This window comes from Carcharhinus amblyrhynchos, chromosome 20 (assembly GCF_965287045.1).
Source record: "Carcharhinus amblyrhynchos chromosome 20, sCarAmb.v2.hapA, whole genome shotgun sequence".
Taxonomy (NCBI): Eukaryota; Metazoa; Chordata; class Chondrichthyes; order Carcharhiniformes; family Carcharhinidae; genus Carcharhinus; species Carcharhinus amblyrhynchos.
This window is the reverse complement of record NC_137343.1, coordinates 12,868,726-12,882,307: the sequence shown is the minus strand read 5'-3', so window position 1 is coordinate 12,882,307 and position 13,582 is coordinate 12,868,726. Positions and strand designations below refer to the sequence as shown.

Below are 13,582 nucleotides of genomic sequence, written 5' to 3'. Positions count from 1 at the left end.
ACAGGCTCGCCAGGTCGAGTGATGTAAGCTCTACATGGCTCTCCTCCCTCCCTACCCCAGCAAACCTTATCTGCATTAGCATTGATTCCTTTCTCCCTCATGGGCTTATCTGAAATGCATCCGTGCTATTCATCTCAGCCAAACCATGTGGCAGTCTTTCCAGTATCTCTACGTCCTTTTAATATTATGGAGACCAGAACTATTGCACCGTATTCCAGCTGTGGTCAAACCAAGGTCAGATACAAGTTTAACAGTAACCTTTCTGCCTCACATAACTAGTCTGATGAATACGTGATGTTGAGGCATTAGAGAGGGTGAAATCGGAGACGTGTACCTGGATGAGAGAACGCATGTTGGCAAAGTGAGTGTCCATGGCCCCTCCATGCGGAAAGTTCTGGTTCATCCTCTTCATCAGCTGGGTGAAGCAGCTGAACGCCATGGCCTCTGTACAAGGGCAGCAAGACAAAAATGGTGAGGGAGAGACAGGCGGAAGGATTGCAAGGTTGCCTGGAGATGTTCCCGTGGGTAGGGTGGGGGGAGAGCAGGAGGGGGGTTAAAGAAAACACTTCTCAAAGCTGTGACTCCTCATTTTCAGTCCTACATTGTGCAGTTGCAGGTTGGAAACAAAGCCCAGCGTTACACTTCCCAATCCAGGTTCATATTCCAACAACTAAATTATTCCCAACAGCAGAGACCTGTAAAACATTTGCGAAGAAATTAGTATCTATACGGCTTTCAATCCCCATCCCACACTATTCCAATGAAAGACCCATTCCATTCCTTTCACATCTCCAATATCATCAGCATCCCCATTCTTTCTTCCCATGCCATCCCCATCCCCCATTTCATCCCTCCCAGCTTCCAGTACCATTCCCCCATGTAATCCACTCCCGTGATATCCCACTTCCTCCCATGCTGCGACTCCCTCCCATGCTGTCCATCCAACCGCCCCTCGCATGCGCTTTCCTCCTTTCCTCAAATGCTGTCCCTCTCCTTACTGCTTTCCCTTCCAGGGCCTCCCTCCTTTCCTCCTGTGGCATCCCCTTGCCCTGTCCTTCCATGCTGTTCCTCTGCCCAACCTCCTATGGTGTCCTGCCCTCCTATGCCACACCCACTCCACCATGCCATCCCTAATACTTGAGCAACTTCCATTACTATTAGGGTGACCAGAACTTCCAAAGTCAAAACCCAGCTACACTGAAATGTCTCGAGAAGGCGGAGTTAAGTGATGATTGAAATATTGAATGGCCAATGACAGGTGTCTGGGGGTGGGGCAGATGTGATGGCATCACCCAGAATCTGTCCAACCAGGTTTGGCGACTGTATTAATTCACCCAATTATTGGAGGCAAAGCTTATGAACACACAAACTTTTGTTTCAATGACATTTCTGCCTCATTTTCATAGAATCCGATGGTGCAGAAGGAGGCTATTCGGCCCATCAAGTCTGTATCTACCACAATCCACCCAGGCCCTATCCCCATAACCCCCTCTGTGAAAGATCAGTGCTAACCACTGTGCTCCTTTTGGGTCATGGAATCAGAGAATCCCTACCGTGCAGAAGAAAGCCATTCGGCCCATCGAGTCTGCACCGACCCTCTGTCAGACGGTCCTATTCTTGTAGCCCCACATATTTACCTTGCTAATCCCCCTAACCCACACATCCCACTCTCGGTGCTTTACGAAGTTGTGATTCGCTGGGGTTATGAGGAAATGTGTTAGTGTGTCATGGACTGACTTGAACTTTGACCTTTCCTTCATTAACGGGAGGGCGATTGCTTGCACGATCCACACAATACTCAGCACTTTCAGAACTCAGAACACCGTTAAATATGTTGATGGAGGAACCCAATTATCTGTTCTGTCCCTTTGAAACTTTCTAAAACTACGGAGCGGCCTTTTGAAATGGATAATTGCCGATCCCTAGACTGACTGCACCGACTCTGTTGCTGAGATTGCACAGTTGAATCTTTCACAGTCGACAGTCATTCTAATGTCTGCCCACAATAGACCCAGAGGCTCACAGTCAGTCTGGAAGATATCCTTGGCTTCTTCCTGCTGGATTGCAAATCATCCCAGAATAGTCCACGGTGACAATTGACCGTGAGAGGCTCGGGCTGCTTCTGGTGTCTTTCTTGTGGGTTGCCAATCACAGCTGGAGCAGTCTACCCTCTCCTACACTAATCTGGAGGTCAGCTCAGCAGCAGTCGATTTCCCCAAGCTGCTGTTAACTGTGCAATCTCAGCAGGCAGCAACAGAATCAGTGCAGGATTAGATTCGCTTTTACCCCATCAAAGTCTAGAGAAGGGTAATTCAAAACATTGTTTCTTAGTTTAGAAAGCTACTAAAGAATTTAAATGGGCAACTGGATTCCAATCTTCATCAATATATTCAACCTTGTTCTGAGTTGTATCCTATCCAACTGCTTGATGTGGCACAGTGGTTAGCACTGCTGCCTCGCAGGGCCAGGGACCCAGGTTCAATTCCTGATTCGGGTCACACTGTGCAGAATCTGGATGTTCTCCTGTTGTCCGCATCAGTTTCCTCCGGGTGCTCTGGTTTCCTCCCACAGTCTGAAATGCATGCTGGTTAGGTGCACTGGCCATGCTAAATTCTCCCTCAGTGTGGGGGCAACATGGTGGCTTCAATGCTAGAGACCAGGTTCGATTCCTGGCTTGGGTCATTGTCTATGTGGAGATTGCACATTCTCCCTGTGTCTGCGTGGGTTTCCTCCGGGTGCTCTGGTTTCCACCCACATTTTGAAAGGTGTGCTGGTTAGGGTGCATTGATCTGAACAGTCGCCAGACTGCAGTGACTCTGGCAATTTCGCAATAAACTTCATCGCAGTGTCAATGTGAACCTACTTGTGACACTAATAAATAAACTTCGTACCCTATTCAACTGTTTGTTGGGTGCAGGGGTTGGTTGGGGGGGATGGGGGGCATGGTTCCCCATGCAACAGATCGGGCAGAGGTGGAGGGAGTACCCTATGTGGTTGGGGAGTGGGGATCACCACTCCACACCCCAGAAACATTACAGCATCATTATCAGCAAAGGCAAATTCACTGTGACATTTTTGTTTTTATTATTCCTGGGATATGGGCTTCACTGGCTGGCCAGCATTTATTGTCCATCCTGAGTTGGCCTTGGAGGGCAGTTGAGAGTGAACCACATTGCTTTGGTTGTCACATGTGGGCCAGATCAAGTAATTGCAGCTGATTTCCTTCCCTGAAGGACATTAGTGAACCAGCTGGGTTTTTCCGACAATCGACAATGGTTTCATGGTCATCAGTAGGTTCTTAATTCCAGATATTTTTTATTGACTTCAAATTCCACCACCTGTGTGGCGGAATTTGAACCTGGGTCCTCAGAACATTAGTTTCTGGATTAATTGTCTGGTGATAATACCAGTGGGCCACCATCTCCCTCAAAGCCTTGTTCATTTTCATGGGGCATTTACACAAAACGGGTTCTCGGATTGCTAACAGTAAAATCTGGACGTTTTCAGCCAACCAGACACTAGAAATGAGAGAACAAGCGCAAGGAAACAGAGCCGTAAGATGCTGGAGACGCTGAAGATTCTGTAGAACGCGAGATGATCTTCAATTAACTATGTGTACACAGTGCACTGGAAGATCATGGCACCTGCACAATGGCACCCATGGAGACCAGCAACCGGCTTCCTAGCAAGAACAGTCTCTGCCCACTCCCCCATCTGGTGGGAATCACATTTGGGCTCTTTCCTTTCTAATAAGTGCTGTACAATTGGGACAGGGAGCTCTCCCAAAAATCCGGCACATTTCTCTCCCATTTTCACTATCATTCAGCACTTAGAATCTTTTTGATAAGACCGCCTCACCCCCCAATGTCAAATTAGCTCAGCCATAGAACACTGGGGCCGATAATTCAGTTAGTGGGGGAAATCCAGGATAAAGGGGGCACAATCTTGAAATTAGAGCAAACCCATTCTAGGGTGACATCAGGATACAGCTTTCCACACAAAAGGGTGGAAGAAATCTCAAACCTGCTCCCACAAAAACAAAGCTGTCAATGGCTGTGGGGACTGGATGGGACTCACATGAAATTTTCAGAACTTAATCAGAGTTTTTTTTTGACAGGTAAGGATTTTCAGAGAGAAAGAACAAAGGTGAGTGAATGGAGTTAAAATCGGAATCCACCATGACCAAAACGAATGGCTAGAACAGGCTCGAGAGGCTTTAAGGCCTCCTGTTGTTGCTATGGGCGACAGAACAGAGCTGTCTCACTCACTGCCAGATTGCAAGCCTAATCTACAAAACGTAAGTGAGTCACACTGGAGCCGCACGACCGGAAAAACATCAAAATCCTTGCTTTAGAAATCCAATTTAGAGTTATTACTGACAATTAATATTGACTTTACAGAAAAAAAACCTTTGTTAGCTGCTCGACCGCCAAGAAGCTTAATTAAATCATAAACTTGCCATCGTCCAGGATAACTAGGAGTGGAGCCAGGAGGTCACACATTCCCTGCACATAACCAATCTCTAAATGCTGCCAGATATAACTGCAAAAAGAGCAAATAATATTCACATAATTAATGAGGTGAACTTTCATCCCATCATCCGTTTCGTTTGCGCATAATCTATCTGAGAAGTTGTAATTCGCTCCCTTGCTAAACTTTAGAACTTTTCTTTGTCTCCCTACGAAGCCAGCATTTCTTCAAAAGCGTGGAATCCTACCTCTTCACGCTATCCTCCCATCTCTAAAATCTTTTTAAGCTTAGTGTGATAATCCCCATGATGTCCATGGGGAATCACTGATTGATCTGCTAGTGGGGCTTGTTGGGAACGAGTTCCTCCGGTAACAGGCACCCTGGAAGTCGTTACCTGAGCCTTATATATGGCAGGCCCAGGACTAGGCCTGTTGAACTGTAAAGTAGAAGTGGGACTTCTGGCTCTCCTAATGACTTAAGTAGGTGAATGAGCATTTGCGTGTAAATAACCATTCAGGTCACTATGTTTTAGTGACCTGGACTGAGAAATATGTGTACGAATGTATGTCATGTTGGGTGATAGCTGGACCAAGTTCCCCTGAGGTTAGTGATTGCCATCTTGGCTCATGCATGAAGCGTGCCCACTTAGGCTTCTGGACAGCAGCCAAGATCTGTGGAAGCACGTAAGTATGAGTTAGTGCCTTCAGGAAAAGAGCAGAGGAAATGGGAGTGGATAATATGACTGTTACAGCTACATGGGAGGGAAGGAGTGGTCTGGTTATGTGTAGTAAAATTGCACTCTTGTTCCCTTTTTGAAACCATGTATAATGTAACTGCACATGGCAACTAAGGCAATATCTCCTTCATGATCTAGAATATTGGGGATAAATGTAGTGGTTCAATATGTGAAAAGGCCTTTTGCGTGTCAAAAATTCTTAAATTTCTACAGTAATTATTTAATCAGCTAGAGTATGTGAATTTCTTCCTCAATTTGGATTATGTAATAGTATTTGTTTTCCGGGGTGTAATATCCCCAAGCTTGTATGATTCAGGACCACATCAAATGTTGGGTTTGCTTGCATAATGGGAAACATCTAAGCAGTCCTGAAGTCATCAGATCATTGGGCTGATGGTATCAGGACTGAGCTGGCTCAAATTTAGCAGTGAGGGTTTTGTCCCTAGATCACAATATTGGATCCTAGTGATTTCTCATCTCTTCTGGGTATGTCCAAAGACCTCTGTGTAGTGACACTCTGCTTCCCTTTCCCATTCGTTTATTGAGGAAGCACATTCCCAATTATGCTTTGTATGTAAAGGGCTTGTGCACGTAATTGATGAAATGTTACAAGGATGTTGCCTGGATTGGGAGGCATGCCTTATGAGGATAGGTTGAGGGAGTTAGGTCTCTTCTCCCTGGAGAGACGAAGGTTGAGAGGCGACCTGATAGAGGTTTATAAAATGTTGAGAGTAATAGATAGGGTGGATTCTCTGAGGCTATTTCCCAGGGCTGAAATGGTTGCTACGAGAGGACACAGGTTTAAGGTGCTGGGAAGCAAGTACAGAGGAGATGTTATGGGTAAGTTTTTCACTCAGAGGGTGGTGAGTGAGTGGAATCAGCTGCCGTAGGTGGTGGTAGAGGCGAACTTGCTGGGGTCTTTTAAAAGACTTCTGGATGAGTACATGGGAGTTAATGGGATTGGGAGTTACAGATAGTTCTATGGCCTGGTAGGTATGGATATGATCAGCACAACTTGTGGGCTGAAGGGCCTGTTTGTGCTGTAGTGTTCTATGTTCTATGTTATGTTAATTTGTATGGACTGAATATTTTGAACTGTTTTAGATTTTACTCCCTTCACTGTAATTCTTTCTTTTTAAAAGAACTGTGGTCCCAGGCAGGGGGGAACGAGTGTGTGCACACCACCATGGCAATGGTTTTACTTTGTATTCTGTACTAAACTGTGTTCCTTCCCAGTTGGGCTTCCCAAGCTTTTACAGTTTGACAGAATTCCGGTCACAATCCAAGTTGAACATTGAACACCAATTCCCACAGGATGTAACCCAACAGCGCAACATTCCATATGGGTGGCGTATTAAAGTTTATTTTTCATACAAAAGTTCACAAAGTACAAGGTTTACCTGCACATGACATTACGCAGCTTCTCCAGGTTAGCTGGTGTGAAGTACCAGTAGTTACGGTCACAGCGTTGAACATCCTTTTCTATCCTGTGCAGATTGACTGTATACATGTCCAGCAACTCTTGCTGCAAGATTTTTAAAAAGACAAACTGTAGCTCGACTAACGGAAACACAAATAAAAAACATGCCAACTTCTGACAGAAATGGTGCCAGGTGGCAATATTATAGTGCGAGCCAATAAGGAATTAGTCAAATTATACCATCCAGAGGGCAGCACAGTGGTTAGCACTGCAGCCTCACAGCGCCAGGGACCTGGGTTCGATTCCCGGCGTGGGTCACTGTCTGTGTGGAATCTGCATGTTCTCCCTGTGTCTGCATGGGTTTTCTCCAGGTGCTCCGGTTTCCTCCCACAATCCGAAAGAAGTGTTGGTTTGGCCATGGTAAGTTCTCCCTCAGTGTACCCGAACAGGTGCCGGAGTGTGGCGACTAGGGGATTTTCACAGTAACTTTGTTGCAGTGTTAATGTAAGCCTACTTGTGGCACTAATAAATAATCTTTAACTTTAAAAACATCAATGAGACGTGGCTCCAAGATCCGCAGATCATTGCAAAAGTCTTCTAGATCAGGAGGAAATGTCCTGATTTGATTTGATTTATTATTGTCACATGTATCAATATACAGTGAAAAGTATTGTTTTTTGTGCACTTGTCAGACAACACATACCATTAATAGAGAAGGAAATGAGAGAGTGCAGAATGTAGTGTTACAGTCATAGCTAAGGTGCAGGGAAAGATCAACTTAATGCGAGGTAGGTCCATTCAAAAGTCTGGCAGCAGCAGGGAAGAAGCTGTTCTCGGGTCGGTTGGTACATGACCTCAGGCTTTTGTGTCTTTTTCCTGACGGAAGAAGGTGGAAGAGAGAATGTCCGGGGTGCGTGGGGTCCTTAACTATCCTGACTGCTTTTCCGAGGCAGCGGGAAGTGTAGGCAGGGTCAATGGATGGGAGGCTGGTCAACTGGTCAAATGGGAACAGGGGAAACTGAGTGGAAATTTAGGAACTTGGAAATATTCTGATTCTTTTATAAATGAGCTGGGGAATTGTCAGAGAGATTTAAGTTTGATTTTGAATCTGATGGTCCAATTTTGCCCTTTGTGAAACATTTAAATGTCTAGTTTAGAAGCTTCGCCCATCACGAGTGTGAGGCTACCTCGACAGACCAGTTGGCCTTTGTCTGTCCATCAGTTTTGAACACTCAGGGCGGGATTTTCTGGCCACACTCGTCCCAAGGTTGGAAAACATCGCCCGAGGTCAACAGACTTTTGCACAGTCCGTGTCCCGCCCACTAAGACTCCCATGGCGGGCAGGACAGGAAAATCCCACTCTCAGTGTGGAGGCTGAGTGTTTGGGATAAAAAACGATTTTTCCCTTTCCCACTCTCAGCAACCCTCACCTTTGATAAACACCTTTAAAAACAAAATGGAATAAGCGTGGGAAATTAGCGCATGGCCAAGATAAAAGTAACAGCGTATCGATCCACTGGCTCTGGACCAAACTTTAGGGATGGAATGATACAAGAACTCTCATTGGCTCTCCCACAGCAACACCAGTGGGGAGTTGATTGACTCAGAGTACTCACTGCGTACGTCACTCCAGTGGAGGAGGCAGGGGAAGCTGCGTGGACATTGCCCTCAGACATACTCAGCTGCTGACAAAAGCCTTCCATCTCTGTCCCGACTGGCAAGGCTTCCTCTCGTTCAACCAGCTCTTGCTCAGTCATATTCTCTGCCGCTTTATACATTGGTTGGTCGCTGCGTGACTCCTCGTGTTCAGGACCTGATCCTTTCACCACAGGAACTACTTCTTCTGATCCTTCCACCATAGGAACTACTCCTGACCCTTCCGCCAAAGAAACTACTTCTTCAGATCCATCCGCTACAGGAACTACTTCCTCAAATCCATCCACCACAGGAACTACTTCTTCAAATCTTGCCTCCACAGGCACTACTTCTTCAGATCTATCTGCCACAGGAACTACTTCCTCAGATCCCTCTGTCATTGGAACTTCAGATCCATCTGCTATAAGAATTACTTTTTTAGATCCTTCCACCATAGGAACTACTTTTTCACATCTATCCATCATAGGAACTACTTCTTTAGATCCATCTGCCGCAGAAACTACTTTTTCAGATTCATCCACCACAGGAACTACTTTTTCAGATTCATCCGCCACAGGGACTACTTTTTCAGATTCATCCTTCGCAGGGACTAATTCTTCAGATCCATCTACCACAGGAACTACTTTTTCAGATCCATCCGTCACAGGAATTGCTTCCTTGGATCCTTGTGCTGTAGGAATTACTTCCAGTAGCTCCAGGGAAGGTTGCTTTTCTTGGGGTGCCTCTTGAGGAAGAAATCCTTCCTCTGTTTTGTTTAGCCCGCTTCCCCGTCTCTGTGCCACTGTTTGTTGGCTGCACTGTATCACCTCCTCCGTGCTGAAGCTGTGCTCTGAATAGCCAGATGTTGTGGAGAAGTTGCGAGAGGATGGGTGCCCAGAGTCTGGTGAGCAGGCGCCATTTGGCACGGTGCCGTTTGGAATGGGCGCTGCTGGTTTGTCGCTGTCGGTCCCCACTTCCTTCTCCAGTTGTTCACCCTCCGCCTCTTCCACAGACTCAAACACCTAAGAGCAAAAAACAGAGTCAACAAACGGTCATACCGCAAACTGTAATGTTCTCAGGGTTATGGTTCAGCCTAGAAGAACTAGTGAGCCTCTTTCAGCCAGTGAGACTCATCCATTCGAGAATCAACCCAACCAACCGTTGAATTTCATGTATCCTTGTTTTAAGGTGTGCCCAGTTTTCATGCATCTCCTGGCTAATAAATTAATGCAGCTCCTTGTGTTTAAATGGGTTTGTGAGCTGTCTTGGAGTTTTCAACCCTAAGTCACATTCACAAAGAATGGGATTTTCCAGCCCCTCCACCCTTCCCCCCCCACCGTGATTTCCGGTGGTGGACACAGCTCATCATTGGCCATAGGTTGGATTTTGCAGGCCCGCCTATCTCTACGCCGTTTCACGTGGCTCGCCACTCCCGCCGCCGGGGAACCCGCCACGGGAGCAGGATTGCCTTCGGCGGGACTGGAAGATCCTGCTGGCAGGAAGGACTGGAAAATCCAGGCTCAACGTCTTCTCCACTTCGCTCCCTCTAATATGTGGCTATTTCTGCTGACATCTCTTGTTTTTCAGCTCTTCACAGTATCCAGATTATTTTCTGATGTTTAAAATCTTACTAGCTTAAGAAACCTTTGTGAGGAGGGTGCTACAAATATATGTATGTTTAAGATGACCATTTAAAGATTCAGCTCTATTTTGTAGAATGTCTGGAAAACGTGCAGCTCAGATGCTGGAACAGCAGAATAATTACTCTGGGTACTGGATCAGATCACCGAACTTAAGAGAGTGAGTCAAACTACAGTGGGGAACGATCTGTGACGAGATCTGAGGTATTATTTTACCTACAACAAGATGAACGATCTTAACTAAGTTTGATGTGGCTGATAGCCAATCCTTATTCCACATTTACAAAGGATTAAAAAAGCTACAGCACAGGAACAGGCCCTTCGGCCCTCCGACTCTGAGCCCAGCAAGATGCCCTAACGATATTAAAGAAAAGGCCTCCAGCCCATGCCGACCATGATTTTTAAAAAATTTATATCCAATCAAAAACCCAATTGGTCAAATCAAAGTTTCTACAAGAGAGACATTACAGATCCAAGCTGACAAGATAGGCCCCACTTTTCCTGTCTTGGTCTCGACCAACAAGATCCAAGCTGATAGGAGCAGGCACTACACCCCATCCCGGGCCTGACCTGAGCTTCATCTTAGCCAAAAGGCCCAGATGGCGTTTTTAAAAATTGCTTCAATGAAGCCTCAGTGTAACCTCACTGATGCCTATCAAGTGTAGGGTCAAACTTCTACACTTGATCTTAGCCAAAAGGCTGAGAAGCGATCATGATGCGCTAATTAAACTAAAGAGAAACCTTCTGCCTTTACCATGTTTGTATCCCTCTATTCCCTCCCTATTCATGTACCACATCCTGGTGAACCTTCTTTGCACTCTCGCCAAAGTTTCCACGTCCTTCTGACAGTATGGTGACCAGAACTGCATACAATACTCCGAATCCGGCCTAACCAAGATTTTATATAGCTGCAACATGAATTGCCAACTCTTGTATTCAATGTCCTGCCGATGAAGGCAAGCACGCCACATGTCTTCTTAATCACCTTGGCCACCTGTGTTGCTACTGTTAGGGAACTGTGGACCTGCACGCCCAGATCCCTCTGTATCAATGCCTCCTGAGGCACTGATGGAGGGGGAAATACGGCTACACAAGGTGACTCTTTCTAGAAGGGGGTGCAAGGGAAGGGATGGAGTCACCAGTCTCAGCCTGAGAGGGCAACAGTGAATCACTTCATAGGCTTGGGTTGCTCCTGCCATGGAGTCTTAATTAACAACCAACAATGTATTTGTCCTTGTGTCAATATTGTGGTACTGGCAGAATCCTATAAACGATGTGACATATGGTGAGCGACTCCCATTTACATCATGAGGGCTATGGACGTCTAATCCTAGACAGTAAAACTGTCAAAATACAATGATGCCTGTTACTGTGACTGGTGACAGGGTGTAAATATCTCTTTAAACCCAATACCGTAGTGAATACAAATATTGCTAGCTTTTAATAACCTGTCAATGTAAACAGTTAATTAAGTATTCAGATAACCTCAATTCATGCTTTTAAATCACTTCTTATTGCTACTGAGATGGAACGTTCTGCTGCGCTTGAGATGGTCAATAGAATTTGAACGTAAATATGACTTTTGCCCCTCTACACTTCTGTCTGTCTCCTCTTCCACATTGAGCTTCCCTGCCAGAACCTTCTGCTATTATTTTCCTCATCCTGCTGCCTCTCGTCTCCAGAGAGTTGGTGAAACACAGTTCCGCGAGTCTTTAGTGCGAGGGCTGCACATAAAGAACAAAGAAAAGTACAGCACAGGAGCAGGCCCTTCAGCCCTCCAAGCCTGTGCCCATCATGATGCCCTAACTAAACTAGATAAAGAAAACCTTCTGCCCTCACTAGGTCCCTATCTCTCCATTCCCTCCCTATTCATGTACCCATCCAGATGCCCCTTAAATGTTGCTAAATGTGACTGCTTCCACCATTTCCTCTGCATTCCTGGCCCCAACCACCCTCTGCGTGAAAAACTTCCTCCACAGAACTATCTATAACCCCCAATCCCATTAACTCCCATGTACTCATCCAGAAGTCTTTTAAAAGACCCCAGTGAGTTCGCCTCTACCACCACCGACGGCAGCCGATTCCACTCACTCACCACCCTCTGAGTGAAAAACTTACCCATAACATCTCCTCTGTACCTGCTCCCCAGCACCTTAAACCTGTGTCCTCTCGTAGCGACCAGTTCAGCCCTGGGAAATAGCCTCCGAGAACCCACTCTATCTATTCCTCTCAACATTTTATAAACCTCTATCAGGTCGCCTCTCAACCTTCGTCTCTCCAGGGAGAAGAGACCTAACTCCCTCAACCTATCCTCATAAGGCATGCCTCCCAATCCAGACAACATCCTTGTAACATTTCATCAATTACGTGCACAAGCCCTTTACATACAAAGCATAATTGGGAATGTGCTTCCTCAATAAACGAATGGGAAAGGGAAGCAGAGTGTCACTACGCAGAGGTCTTTGGACATACCCAGAAGAGATGAGAAATCACTAGGATCCAATATTGCAATCTAGGGACAAAACCCTCGCTGCTAAATTTGAGCCAGCTCAGTCCTGATACCATCAGCCCAATGATCTGATGTGCAAAAGAAGCCATTCGGCCCATCGAGTCTGCACCGACTTTCTGACCCTCGGTCCTATTCCTGTAACCCCACGCATTCCCATGGTTAATCCATCTAAACTGACATATCTAAGGGGCAATTGAGCATGGTTAATTCTGCCAAACATCCTTGGTCTGTGCTAAATATAAGCTATATTCAGAAACACAGACAGGCCGTGGGTTCTGTCACCCCTCTTAAGTCACACAGCAGAGCAGGACAGCACGACCAGCAAGCAGACAACTTCACCTTTCCCTGATGCTGTTTTACCCGTCCTCTGTTCTACTTAACATGGTGATCTCTTCCAATACCTCAACTCAACATTACCATCCGTGGATGCGTGACTTCAAACCCAATGTCTCTCACATCTATTCTCCACGTGCTAGGACGACCCTGCTGGAGACGGGGGAGTGTGGATAGGGGTATAGCGTGTGGCGGATTAATGTGGTGTGTGGGGGAGGGGTGTGGTGTGTGGGGGAGGGGTGTGGTGTGCGGGGGGGAGGGGTGTGGTGTGGGGGGGAGGGGTGTGGTGCGGGGGGGCGGGGTGTGGTGTGCGGGGGGGAGGGGTGTGGTGTGCGGGGGGAGGGGTGTGGTGTGGGGGGGAGGGGTGTGGTGTGCGGGGGGGAGGGGTGTGGTGTGCGGGGGGGAGGGGTGTGGTGCGTGGGGGGGAGGGGTGTGATGTGGGGGGAGGGGTGTGGTGTGCGGGGGGGAGGGGTGTGGTGTGGGGGGAGGGGTGTGGTGTGCGGGGGGAGGGGTGTGGTGTGTGGGGGGGGAGGGGTGTGGTGTGCGGGGGGAGGGGTGTGGTGTGCGGGGGGGGGTGTGGTGTGCGGGGGGAGGGGTGTGGTGTGTTGGGGGGAGGGGTGTGGTGTGGGGGGGAGGGGTGTGGTGTGGGGGGGAGGGGTGTGGTGTGCGGGGGGAGGGGTGTGGTGTGTGGGGGGAGGGGTGTGGTGTGTGGGGGGAGGGGTGTGGTGTGCGGGGGAGGGGTGTGGTGTGGGGGGGAAGGGTGTGGTGTGTGGGGGGGAGGGGTGTGGTGTGGGGGGGAGGGGTGTGGTGTGGGGGGAGGGGTGTGGTGTGCGGGGGGA

The 13,582-nt window shown here is 47.5% G+C and overlaps 1 protein-coding gene across 1 annotated transcript in view; it reads right to left on the bottom strand.

Moving 5' to 3' along the window:
* sgsm1a (small G protein signaling modulator 1a) overlaps window positions 1-13,582 on the bottom strand; it is a 137,590-nt gene that overhangs the window by 11,956 nt on the left and 112,052 nt on the right. The window contains exons 19-22 of the mRNA XM_080208089.1: window positions 8,243-9,283; window positions 6,607-6,731; window positions 4,460-4,542; window positions 335-444 (exon numbers count right to left, since the gene is read on the bottom strand). Of these exons, the coding sequence (XP_080064215.1) occupies window positions 335-444; window positions 4,460-4,542; window positions 6,607-6,731; window positions 8,243-9,283 (1,359 nt within the window). The remainder of the gene's footprint in view (window positions 1-334; window positions 445-4,459; window positions 4,543-6,606; window positions 6,732-8,242; window positions 9,284-13,582) is intronic.